This window comes from Ambystoma mexicanum, chromosome 4p (assembly GCF_040938575.1).
Source record: "Ambystoma mexicanum isolate Mex_15411 chromosome 4p, UKY_AmexF1_1, whole genome shotgun sequence".
In the NCBI taxonomy this organism is placed as follows: Eukaryota; Metazoa; Chordata; class Amphibia; order Caudata; family Ambystomatidae; genus Ambystoma; species Ambystoma mexicanum.
The window spans coordinates 204,095,123-204,108,357 of NC_090927.1; the positions used below are offsets into that span (position 1 = coordinate 204,095,123).

At 46.6% G+C, this 13,235-nt stretch overlaps 1 protein-coding gene across 1 annotated transcript in view; it reads right to left on the reverse strand.

Annotated features, from left to right (window-relative positions):
• The window catches only part of KIF13B (kinesin family member 13B), a 1,451,009-nt gene that overhangs the window by 300,746 nt on the left and 1,137,028 nt on the right, over positions 1-13,235 (reverse strand). Inside the window, exon 32 of the mRNA XM_069605712.1 lies at positions 7,174-7,266. Coding sequence (XP_069461813.1) covers positions 7,174-7,266 — 93 coding nt within the window. The remainder of the gene's footprint in view (positions 1-7,173; positions 7,267-13,235) is intronic.

The window sequence follows — 13,235 nt, forward strand, 5'->3', positions numbered from 1 at the left end:
AAGCTTCTATGCTGCAAAGCACCGTGGGAAATACAGCACCCCTTCTCCGTCAAATATTTTAACTACTGGACGGAATAACCCGAGAGCCCTCAAAGAAATAGAGTCAACGCTTTGTGCCCAAGTTGTTTTGTACCTGTTTTCTTCTGTGTGCAGCCAGACATTTTGACTTGTTCTGTGAAAATATATTTAGTTTAGTGTCCTATAAGATGTGCATATTGGCCTAAACCCATTCGCATCACGCTACAAACCTATTGCCACACAATAATGGTGGTCACGCTGCCATATTGTTACATTCACCATCTTGGATGCAATGTTCCCTGCTCATTCTGCGTTTTTACTCTGAACGCAGTAGAATACTGCGGCATGAACTTTCTGACACTTAAGAGACAGGAATGCACATTCTGCTGAGCGTGTTTGACTTACACTGTAGAACCTTTAAGTCCTTGCAGAAGCATAGCTAATCTACACGTTAGGTGCCCTCCTGTCTCGACCACGTTTTCCCTGCTGAACCATTAATTGTAATAATGTGCATTTGAGCCATGCTCCTCTAGAGAAAACCTTATTCCCAAGCTTTAGAGCAGATTGACCTTAAGCTCCAGGAGCAGCATGGATAAGCTGTACAGCAAATGTTACCTTGTACCAGAGAACACAAGATGCCCCCACGCACTGCTTTGCTCCCAGACAGTAAATGGTCAGTAGGAGGATGGGGGGAAATGCAAGAACGTTGTCTTGGTAATACCATCTACGTAGAAAAGTCATGCACCCTGTGGTCCCTATCACAAGAAGGGGCTGGATAAGTGCATCATAGGTTATTCCTGAATTTATATATGTACCTGTATTCGGTAACTCAGGGCTCTCTCCCGCCACGGTGTCTGTACGTATGCATCGTGGAGTGCTGAGACCCAGTCATGACTGTGATAAACAGTGTTCTTTGACCTTGTGACTGGCTATTTATATTTCTTTGTAGTAAGCCCCATTTTGTGGTCTTTCAATTCTCTATGGTGAAAGGAATGGGAGTAGGCCAAAACCAGCTTTTTTTGCATTCTATATAACTTTTTCATTTTCTAACGAATCTTTCCCAACATTTCCAGCCAAATCCATCAATATACATATACACACACACACACAGACACACACACACACACACACACACAAAAGGTAGCAGGCGCCCCTCTCTCGAAAGAACATGGCATGATAACCTGTTGAGTGGTTATTAACCACTTTGAGAGTTCGTAGCCATCTGCTTTTTGCTCACTGTACCTTTCACAGATGGGAAATATCCATTTGCATATCAGTCTTTGTCCCGCGCACATGGGCAGTCCAGCACCAAACTGCTATGGCAATTCCCTTCTGAACAAGAGTACCAATAGCAAACCCTTACACGTGTTTCAGCCTTGTTGGGCCTCATCAGTGAGGTGGAGCTGTGCCTCTCTGAGCACAGTGAGCAGGGAGTCCACGTCTGGTTGTCCCCAGGTAACTTAGGGTGACCAACCCCAAGTTCATTCCAAAAATACAAAAAAGGTAGCATGCGCCCCTCTCTCGATAGAACACGCCATGATAACCTGTTCAGTGGTTATTAACCACTTTGAGAGTTCGCAGCCACCTGCATTTTGCTCACTGTTACTTTGTATATACACGTTACTCACTGTAATAGTATTTCAGATGTTCTGATGCTTGTATCTGTTTAGATTCACATGCTTTGCATAAGCCGTCGTTTAGTGGAAGTTGCAGAGTATTGCGCATGAAGTTTCCGAAGTTCGAAAAGGGACGTCGACAGAGCCTAACTAGTGCGACATACCCTGTACCCATGATCCCTCATGCGTCGAGGTCCCCCAGATTATTTGTTTCTGACCAGAGGGAGTGCAGGTTGTAAGTGTGAACTGTAAGAGAACATGCGGTGTGAAAGGTCTATGCTTTCTTTTTCTTTTCGGGTACCTCTACTCCAAGAGGGGAGGAAGGGTAGGCACATGTGAATCTAAGCAGATACAAGAATCAGAAATACAATTACAGTGAGTAACATATCCCTTCTGAGGCTTGCGGGTCTGCTTTGAATAATATGTTTTACATATATAAGCGGTACTGGTAGAAGGAGGTGGGTTATTAGAAGGTAGCGCTGCAAAGAGATGCTTGATCACTGCTTGTCCCATCAGTGTATTACCCCTAGAATGTGTGTCCATACAGTAATGTTGGTTGAAGGTGTGTGCTGAACTCCAGTGGCAGTCTTGCAAATGGCATCTAGAGGCACGTTTGCTATGAAGGCTAAAGTTGCCCCAGTTCCTAGAGTGGAGTGTGCTCTGGGCTTAAAGGGCAATGTTCTCTTGGCAAGAGAGTAACAGAGTTGGATGCAGTTGACAATACATTTAGAAATCGCTGCTTTAGACATAGGGTACCCTTCTCTTCCAACGGCTACAGATACAAAGAAACGACCCGTCTTTCTGATCGGCTGTCTTTTAAAGGTAGAACATGACAGCTCTGCGTAGATCCAGTGTATGTAAACTTCCAACAAACGCAGCAGAGAGGTTTTGGAAACACGCAGGAAGCTCTATACTTTGACATGGAATTTTGATATGAATTTGGGTGAGAAGCGGGGATATGTGCATAACACCACCTTGTCCTTGTGTATAACTACGATGGGGTCTTCTACTGAGAGAGCTTGTAGTTCAATAACCCTTCTGATAGAAGTAAAGGCTATTAGGAAGGCCGTTTTGTATGTAAGGTGTTTAAGGCTGGCTTTGTGCATGGGCTTGAAGCCACCCCCCCCCCATGAGCTTTGTGAGTACAAGGTTGAGGTCCCAGCCGGGAGTAGGATTAGAGATGGGATGGTACAGCTTTTTGACACCCTGCATGAAAGCCTTTACTATGGGCATCTTCCGGCACTAAATTTTATTCTGAGACGTGGTGTAAGCGGAGAGAGCGGCTAGGTGTACATTGAATGAGTTAAAGACTAATACTGAGTCAAGTAAGTAGAGCAGGTAGTTGACTATATTAGTCGGTGAACAGTCGGTTGGATTGAGGGACTGTGTCCTGCACCATAACACAAAGTGTTTCCATTTGTTAAAATAGCAGTACCTTGTGTCCGGTTTGCGTGCATCCTTTAATATTTCCATGCACCTTTGGTCTACGTTAAGGTGATCAAATTCTATGACCTCAGGAACCAAGTTGCTAAGTTCAGATTCTGAGGGCATGGGTGCAGTGTTGTTCCCCGATACTCGGTCAACACAATGTCCATGCAGGGTAGTTTCATGGGAGGACACAGACATAATTTGTAGATGTGATAACCAGGTATGGGGGGCCCACATTGGAACTACTAGATTCAGTGTTACTTGTTCCCGGTGTAGCTTGTGGACTATTTGGTGAGAAGAGGTGTTCCGGATGGGAAGCGTACGCACATTTCCCCGGCCACTTCATCAGGAGTGCATTCCCCTTGGATCCTTTCTGGGTAAACATGGAGGCGCAATATTGGCATTCCATCTCTGGGAACCCCCATTTGAGAAGACGTCGTTTAGCACGTCTGTGCTTAGTTGCCATTCGTGCTCCAAGGGTGGCCTTGTACTCCTGCTTAATATGTCTGCCAGAGAATTGAGTTCCCCTGGAATAGGTGTGCCACTAGGAACATGTGATGCAGTGTCCACTGCCAGATGTTTTGGGCTAGTTTGGACAGCTGTGGAGAAAGAGTACCCCCCCTGTTTGTTTATATAAAACATGGCTGTGGTACTGTTCCTGTAAGGACTAGGGCTGTCTTGTGCGCTAGCTGAGTCTTGAATGCTTGAAGTGCTTTGAGAATCACTAGTAGTTCAAGGAGGTTGATATGCTTCCTGGTTACCGCCTGTGTCCACAGCCCCTGAGCAGTGTGATGTGTGATATAGGAAGTGAGCACCCCACCCGGTCATCGATGAGTCTATCATGAGAGTGGCCTCGATCGCTGGTGTGTCGATAGGCTGGCCCCTTAGACGATTGTCTCTGCTCCACCAAAGTGGCGATTGAACCAGAGGTTGAGAAATCACCACCAGTATTGTCCCAAAACCGGATTGCTTGCGACCATTGTTTCGCTAGCCACTCTTGCACTGGACGCATGCGCAGCCTGGCGTGATGCACTGGGTAGATGCAGGAAGCCATCATTCCCAGCAGGCGGAATGCCTTTCGTACCATCACTTGACGACCGGCTGCATACTGAGGTGTTTGAGACCGCATGTTTTGGACCCTCTCTTTGGAGGGGTAGACTAGTCCGATGTCTTTGATTAGTGCCCCCAGAAATGGCTTTACTTGACTGGGCACTAGACTGGACTTCTTTTCATTTATGGAGAAACCAAATTGGAACAGCAGATTGACAGGCACCTCTGGGGAGAGTCCTCAGTAATTACCCAGTGATCTAAGTAAGGGTACACTGGAATGGACTGCCTGCGCAAATGGACGGCCACCACTGCTAGGACCTTTGTGAATACCCTGGAGGCTGTCGCAATGCTGAATGGTAGAAACTTCAATTGTTAGTGCTTGCTTCCCAATTTGAATGAGGTATTTTTTGTGCGCTGGTAACATTGAAATATGAAAGTATTAATCTTTCATGTCCAATGTTGCCATGTAATCCCCTATTTTCAATAGTGGGAGGACCTCCTGCAGCACTGTCATCCTGAATATGGGCGCATTGTTAGATCTTTCTTTGGAACAAGTACGTACATTGAATAAATACCTTGATTTTGTTCCATGAAGGGCACCAGCTTGGTGGCTACTTTTTGTAATAGGATTTGGATGTCCTCTTCGAGGATGGGGAGGTGTTCGGAGGACATTCGTCTAAGAAGCAGTGGATGTTAGGGAGGTGTTTCGAGGAACTCCACCGAGTATCCTTTGGCCACAGTATTGTGGACTCAGCAGTCTGACGTTATTCCCTCTCATTGCTGTGCGAAGTGCGTCATGCGACCCCCGACTGGGGATGCATGGGAGGGAACGTGGATCGGCACGTCTTTTGGAGTAAGGGACTGCTGCACCCCTAGAAGCTGCAGCTCTGCCTCGTCCTTTTCCGTGGCGAAACCCGCACTGCTGGTACTGGTAAGATGACAGACCATGTGGGCTGTAAAAAGAGGCACCAGGCGTGCTTGCTCCAGCTTGGCCTCGTTTTCCTGAGCATTGTGGCCGAAGGCTTCGGCGTGCGTTAAACGCTCCTCTAGGAACGAAGGGCTTGTTGGAGCTCTGGCCAAGGGTCTTGATTGTCTCATGCCCCTTTTTTGCTGTTTCTAGCTGGTCGTCGACAGCTTTGCCAAAGAGACCCTCCTCGATGGGCATGTTGATTAAGGCTGCTTGTGTCTGAGCCAGGAATATCTTTTTAAGAGAGTACCCTCTGCAATTACCCTCCCGGAGGTGTCTGTGGAGTCCTAAATATTTTTGGGATGTTTTGGGAAACCTAATTTGCCTTCAGTGGTGATCTTGAGAAGGTGGGTACGAGCTGGCTCCAGTACCGAGTCTAGATGCCACAAGACCTCATCCCACTGGGTGCTGCTGTAGTGGTGGTGTTTGCCATTCTTGTGATGTATGCAGCAGAGTTTCTTACACACTTTCCCAGCGTATAAAGTCTCTTGCACTCCTTGTTGGGGTGTGCCTCAGAGTTTGAGAGTGGAACACCAACCCTCTTTCTGATAGTGGTCACCACCAGAGAATCGGGCTTGACATGACCTTTATTGTAAAGGGGATCTGAAGGTTGCGGCCTAAAATATTTCTCCATCTGTGGGTTAACCGCCCTATTAAAAGAGGAAGTAGACTGCGATGGAGAGACCCTCTTTTTGATGGACGCTTGGAGAGGACTAGCCTGTTAACGGGCCTTTTCTCGTTGAGAACATTTTAAACAAAACGGGATTGGATTCCTCAGTGTCAATGCCAAAATGGAGAGCAGCCTTTTCCCGCAGCTCATTGTAGAGAGGTTGGTCTACAATAGGAGACGAGTGACCGCCCTCAACTACTGAGGGGTCGACAAAGAATGTCTGGGTCTCCTGGTCTTGGAAGCGGTTATTCTCATCCGCCCGGCAGGGGTCATCGTGGACATCCACCCACGTATCCTGGTCAGCTTGTGTGGACTGCATGTCCTCCTGAAGAGATCCCTGTGAAGGCTTTCCGGGCAGCTGAGCTGGGGCCGGAAGAGAATGTGTTGTTGACACTGGCGGAGGTATAGGAGGATGCTCAGCAGGCCTCAGTGAGTGGGCAGCTTAGTCATGAAGTCCACAAAGAATGACATGTTTCCCATAGTGCGCTCAAACTGCGATTGAGTCCAGGGGCAGTAGACAAGATAGATCTTGGCGGCTCCAGAGTGACCTTTGGGGCCACAGGAAATGCTTCCACCGGACAATCCACTCCAGAGGTGTCCTCAGGCTCCCAAGGGTGTTTCTTGTGGAGGGCAGAAGACAAAGATGAGGACTCTAGCGTCCAGAGGACGAGAGGCTTGGTTGTCCCGATCAGAAAGCTCTTTGTGCTCTCTGTGATATTTTTCTGTGCAAAAATGTGTTTTTTACTTTTTTGGCATGTCCGCCTCAGCCGTCGAGCAGTGTTTGTGCACACCCTACGCCGGAGTGTCTGCATGATCGCCTTGTGGTAAGCACGTAGGCGGAACCACAGCGGACGAGGTAGGCATTGAGTCTTTGAGGTGGGAGGCATCAACCAACGGCGTGCGGCCTTCCCTCAATTGACCCGTCGAGGGATGGTTAGGGGGTATGTGCGTATGGGACGTGTGTGTGTGTGTACGCTGGCATCTCCAGAGGCCTTCCTCATAGCAGTGCGCTGCGACCGCCTTTCGAATAAACTATTGATGTTCTCTAGTGAGATCACTCATCTCTATGGGCGTTATTACTGATTGCTTCCATTTGGTCCTGGGGTGTTACCAGAGGATTATGTTTCTATGTCACGGAATTGTTTTTTGCCATCCATAAAGGCAGATGAAATCTTATTAATGTATCTAAAGACATTCCAATCCCATTTGAAAAAGCCTCAATCAGGTTCGGTATAGGGATATTTATAGTACAAGCAAAAGCACTCAAAGTAAATATGAAGGCGTCTCCATTATATTGCTCATCTGGTGAGTGTAACCATAAGTTGCTCTGTTCACATTTCGCACTGCATTATTTCCACCAACCAATCAGCCTCTCATTCCCACTTATTGACTCTGAAGGCCCCAATCCTTTTTCAGCTTTTCACCTCAGGTATATTGGAGACAATTTCAACGGTAACACCACACCCTGGAATAGTACTTCGATGGGACATTCTTTTTAGGAAGCTCTGAGCAAAACCCTGTAGGAAAACAAGAAAAAGTAAGCATTAACACAGACGTTTGAAAAGCATCATGCCTTCTATCAAAAATAAGATACATTGCACCTAGGTATTAGTGCCCAAAAATTGGGGAGGTCTGCTGTGGAAAGTAAGCAAGCAATACAGTTCCAAGGCCCTGATGAACAACTTGACTAGGTTTCTTATCAAAACAAAAATCACACAAGATGTTTTACATTTGCAGACAGAGCAGTTTTCATTAGGAGGTCTAACAAACCCATTAATGAGCAGGTGGGGCTGATGAGGTCAGCAAATGAAAGCGCACGATCTTGGGGAGATTTTCTAAAGCTCTCTGGCATGTGATTCAGGAAGGCCTGTAGTGTTCGCTCAGGGTGTCTACAAAGTGTGTCCAACCTCTCTTAATGGTAACTTGACTGAGCAGCCTGGCTTCACTCAGAGGAGGGGAGAAGGCTGGTACCAAGTTACAGTCCGTGCCACCCAAGAACACAATATAATTCACAGTATATAATGAGTACACAGATGTGGAATTAGGTGTCTAGGAGACCCTCATCCAGTTAAACAGAGTGAGCGATCCTGTGGTCTGGGCCCTTAAGTATATCTTGATGACGTGGGTACTATTAGTGACTACCTCAAGCTCACCAGGCTCTTCAAGCGGTAGACTTGACAGACCATCCAAGGAACAACTTTCAGGAGGTGGGGTGGTTTACAGGTACAGTATACACCTTTCATTAATCCACACACTAGATTTGTATGCGTTTCCAGCCTAGTACTGGGCGAGTGGACTGAATGTACCAATATAAACCCACAGAAGGTTCAAAGCTCCAAATATAGGGTGGGAACGGACCCAGAGTTTGGGGACATGAAGAAAACAGGATAAATGGACAAAAAGGAGCCGGAGGTGCCTTCTGGGCATCTACGTATCATTACATATGCACAAGTCTTGTGTTCAGATCAACAAACTAGCCATGTGTTATCCTCCCAACAAGAGGATCAGTTTACGAATACAACTGAGCTCTCTGAATCCAACATCGGCTTGGCTCAAATAGGGGTGGAGTGTTCGGTTGGGTCCTTTGTACTTGATAGTTCTGTAATTTTGGATGAGTCTTTCATTAGATTGTGTGGATGTGTCCAATAGGACCAAAACATTGTCGAGCAAGTTGGATGTTATTTCCATGGCTCCTGTGGCCCATTTGAGGGTTGACAGAGATGACCCCATTGGGACAACATTTTCTGGTAACTTTTCTATGCCCAAAAATATACAACTAGAGGGTTAGTCTGAAATTCTGCCCAAAGTGGACTCTCTGGGCTCTGCCTCTATATCAGCATTGCATCTGGTACTGTAATCAATGCTCACATTGTGATATAATATAAAAGATATTGTCTTGTCGTGGGTAATGCCAATAAACTAAATGTCATGCAGGACAATCTAACCAAAATGATGGACAGACTGGGCACAGAAAATTTGGAATATGTGGCCCGTAGGGCCAATGCATATAGTCCATTAAAGGAAACTACAGATGGACACTTGGGACAACAAGTGGACACTGTTCCGTCAAATCTGGATGACATACCAACTCCTTATGATTCAAGTATATTACCTGGACAAGGTGAACAAAGTAATCGGGTAACAATAGGGATTAGTCAAACCCCTAATAGTCCTTCACCTTTAGTGGAATGCATTGAGCGATTAAGTGTCTCGCCACATTTATTTGCCCCTTTAAATTCTCAAACACTTAATATAAGTGCAATCGACCAATCCGTTGAGCCTGATCGGCCTAATTCTAATCAACATACTGTAAAAAAGAAAAAGGTCTACCGAATCAAGAAAAGGAAAACTATAAACATGCTGGCACCCAAATAAAATGGACGACACACCTAGCTAAAATGGTTACGTGGGTTGCCAGTCGAGGAGGAAATTCTAGACCTAAATACCCAGTGTGTGGTTGACATGGATGAGCTGGAAGTAGAAGAGAGTAACGGGCGGAACCAGGGTCGGATTTTGGGGGGATACTTTGAGGGACAACAAGAGGACCCAGGTATTACCCATATCTAGGGGCATAGGGAGAACGGTGTCCCCTGCTGGGCCTTCAAATAAGCGGGACATGGGTACTGATCCATGTCCCGCGGTGTTGTTGGGCCGGGGAGCTCGATTCTGACCATTACCGATACTCCTCCTGTGACTCAAATGTTTGATCTGACTGGTCCAGGGGCTTTGGTGCCAGCACGACCTAAGAACCTATCGTCTAAGATGACTACCTTTTTCACTCCCTGGCATTGTTAAAAATTAGACTAATAATGCTGATGTTGCTTCCATAAGAATGGTGGATTCTGCAATCCTTAAAGGACCCACTCTGACCGTAACTGGAAGTGAAGTATCTGTGGTTGTGATGCAACACGCCCTTTCTGGTGGGTTGGATCTCATGGTGGGGCATGTGGCTGAGGTTCAAGGTGTAAATGTGGCTAAAGGGCTCAATGAACAGACTATGCAGGGTTATAGCTCGAAGATTGTGGGCTGGTCTTGGTACGTCTCAATTCTGTAAAAACTTGAACAGGTCAAAACTCTTACAAATATTCAGAGAACTTCCGTTATTGAGATCTTTGACATGTGAGGATATAGATCTGATCACATTATAATTGCAAAACAATCATAGGATGGTTTTCTACTTCCATTCAGTGATGGTGGCAAATATGGTGTGGGATCAGAGGGAAAACGTACAGTCCCTGGGCTACGACTTGGTAGCTATTGATTCTCCTGAGGAGGCCAAATTGTTTTTGGTACCTGAGAAACCGGGGTAAGGTTGATGGGAGTAGTGGTACAGATTAATAGTAATTCTACTTCGGGTGGTGCCTCTACCATTGTGTTACTCTCAAATCTTATGCAGAATGCACAGGATTGTTCATTGTCAGTGCTGGAGGCCGGGGTGTGGGGGGTTGCAAGAGCAGGCACAAAAGACATGGACACACCACCTTGGGTGCAATCGCCTCAGAAAACAAAGGAAAAGGACACAAAGCAAACATGCCTAACTAGAAAAGCCATCAGGCCATTACAAACACTCCTTTGCACTCTTTGCAGGGCACACGCCTACAGGATTGCATTTTCTTGAAGCTCCTGGCCCAAAAACTACAAATTGCAGGCCACGTTGGGAGTGGCTATGCATCGAGCGTGCCCAACAGGGAGCACGGGACTTGCGCTTGAGACTTCACGCCAGCAAGACATGACCTCGGGAGCTCCGGCACCAGACCCACACGCGAGGGGTCACGGGACCCCCCAACCAGATAGAGAGCCCAGCCACTCGCTTGCATCACATAAGTTCTGCAAGCCCTTCAGCTACCTTTGGGGAGTAATGGGTTGCGCAGGGGATCCATCCCCACCTAAGTTCTGGCCCCTGCCTCCCACTGAGATAAGTGCCGGTTCCCACAGCATGGAGCACAAAGCAAGCGAAAAGCCTGGACCGCTGCACACAGACCCGTTAACCCACGCACAGCCCCAGTGCATGTTTAACAGCGGCGGCGCGCCCTACAAGAGCACCCTGCCAGGCGCAATGCCAAAAGACAACAGTAGCAACTGCTACAAGCGGTCAAGCAAGCCACGTGCGGATGAACAACTGAATGCTTGTCAGCCACATGCAGCCCCACGATCCAGGCATGTTTTGCATGTGAAGTAGCCACGTGCTGTCATTTAACTGCTAATCTATGCAAAGTATGCGCACGTGAAGCCATGTGCAGCAAGCACATACAGCTGTATTAATTGCAGTGTTGTCTTGCATAATTGAACTGCTAGTGCAAAGTGATCGGGATGGGACACCACAGGAGACACCCGGGATACTCCTCACCACCACCCAAAGCTAAGTGTTTGCAGTTTGCAACTGCCTTTCTGGATTTGCTCTTGTTCAGGGGTGGGCTGGGCATTGTGTATAATGCATGCTTTATACCGTACAGTTCAACACAGAGACATGATGTGAAACCCTCTTACTGGATTCCCCCATACCCTGTTACTATCCAACCAGCGACACCGTAGCCCTCCTTCCCTGCTGGGGTTGCAGAACCCTGTGTAAGCCTCAACTTGTAGGGCCCAAAACCATAGCAGGGGTGGTTGTTGCATGCTACTCCTGCGCCTTGGAGTTATGCACCCTATCAGAAGCACAAGCCCACGTTTTTTCAAATGCCCGAGTGGCACAAACCGGTTCTAGCATGGAGGACTTCGCTCAGGTTTTGCAGGAACTGCATTCAGAGTTAATGCCACCAGGCAAGAGTATGCTACGCTAGCGACTCAGGTTCACAGCTTGGCTGCTCAAACAGCCCTGTTGCCCCGTCCCCCAGAATCACACCCAGTCCCTGTCCAAGTGCAGGTCTTGTCAGAAGTCCAAATGCCACTAGCTTCCCCTGAGCGGTACATAGGTGATCCCCAGAAGTTCCAGACCTTCCTCATCTAATGCCGTCTACACTTCCTTACAAAACCCACAGCATTGAGAACAGTACAGGCTAGTACCGCCTTTGTCCTTTCATATCTGAATGGCGATGTTGCGGCACGGGCAAACACATTGGTCACTAGCCAATGTTCCCTCTAAGCTGTGCGCATGTGCGCTTGCCCACCTTCCTTCTGGGTGCCGCTCAGAAGATTATTAGCAGCGCACACAGACAATTCTCACCTATTCAAAAAGATTTAATAAGGCAGAAGCCACAGCAATTACCCGAAATGTTCTTTCTCTTAAAATAAGCAACTAGTCTTGATGTTCTGCTAATTTGCATTACACTACTATGTACCTGAACTCCCTAACAGCAAAATACAAAACAAGAGGTTAAAAACTAACATGAAAAACTGGCTCCATGAACAGAAGAATCTAACCAAGATATGCCTGCACACATTAACCAACAATTTTCCCTCCTCACCCATGACTCTGACCTAAACCTGACCTGACTCTACCAAACTTTTACCGTATGAGTCGAACTTCTGCCCTAGAGTAAATTACGATACTACCAAACAACCTTGACTCTTCTTCTCTTGGCTCTGTGAAAGGTTAGCAGATGTGTACCTACATTCACTTGTTTTATGTTTGTTGTAACATGAATAACGTTCACGCGCCAGGATTTCTGTTACTCATTGTGCCTTACCAAAAGTGTCACCCACATTTTATAATCGAACTACCAGCTCAAATATCGGATACTGACTGTAAGCAGGCTACTTGGACGTGTAACCAAATCCCATACTTCCTCTTCTTTGTACATATGTGACGCAAGTGCTTTGAAGCAGCCCCCTTGTAAGTTAACGCATTATAAAACTCAAATATTACTTAGCCCTCTAAAGATTTTGAAAAGACAAATGTGATGCTTAGCGTCTCCTACTTTAGCATTACTAACATGACCCTATAAGTAGAGAGCAACATTGTAATATCATTTCCTTAGCCCACAAGGGTAAGGGTATGGACTATGTCTGGGATTACTCGTCCATAGTATCAGGCACCGGATATTCAGACAGGAGAATGCTTGTCACACAATCTGCATCGTTTCCAAGTGTTCAGAGTTCCTTTGGGCATAGACCTTCACAAATTATATGGTAACTCGCTTCTATCACTGAACACTTGTTTAATCCTACACAATGATGTAAGGGTGGGGTATGTTGCAAACAATCTTGTATGCAATGCAAAAGAATTGTGTACATGCAGAGTCATGACATTCTTAAAATGCACATCATATTGGAGTCATTTAACTATGCCTTGCTTGCAAAGTATTGTGGGTCTGCAAATATCCCAGAGAATGTTTACTGCTCCAATCCCTCACTTTTTACAGGGCTCTCAACTAATATTGGAGGCAAGCACAGAGGCTGGGGAAGGATATAGGTCGAAGCATCACTCCTTGCGGGTGATGAACAAAGCAGCACATTTCAAAGACCAAGTCAGACGTTTCGGCAGTACACTGAAGGAAATGTGTTGCGTGTTTGCTAAAGGATAGGAAATTGTAGTACCCATCTAGGG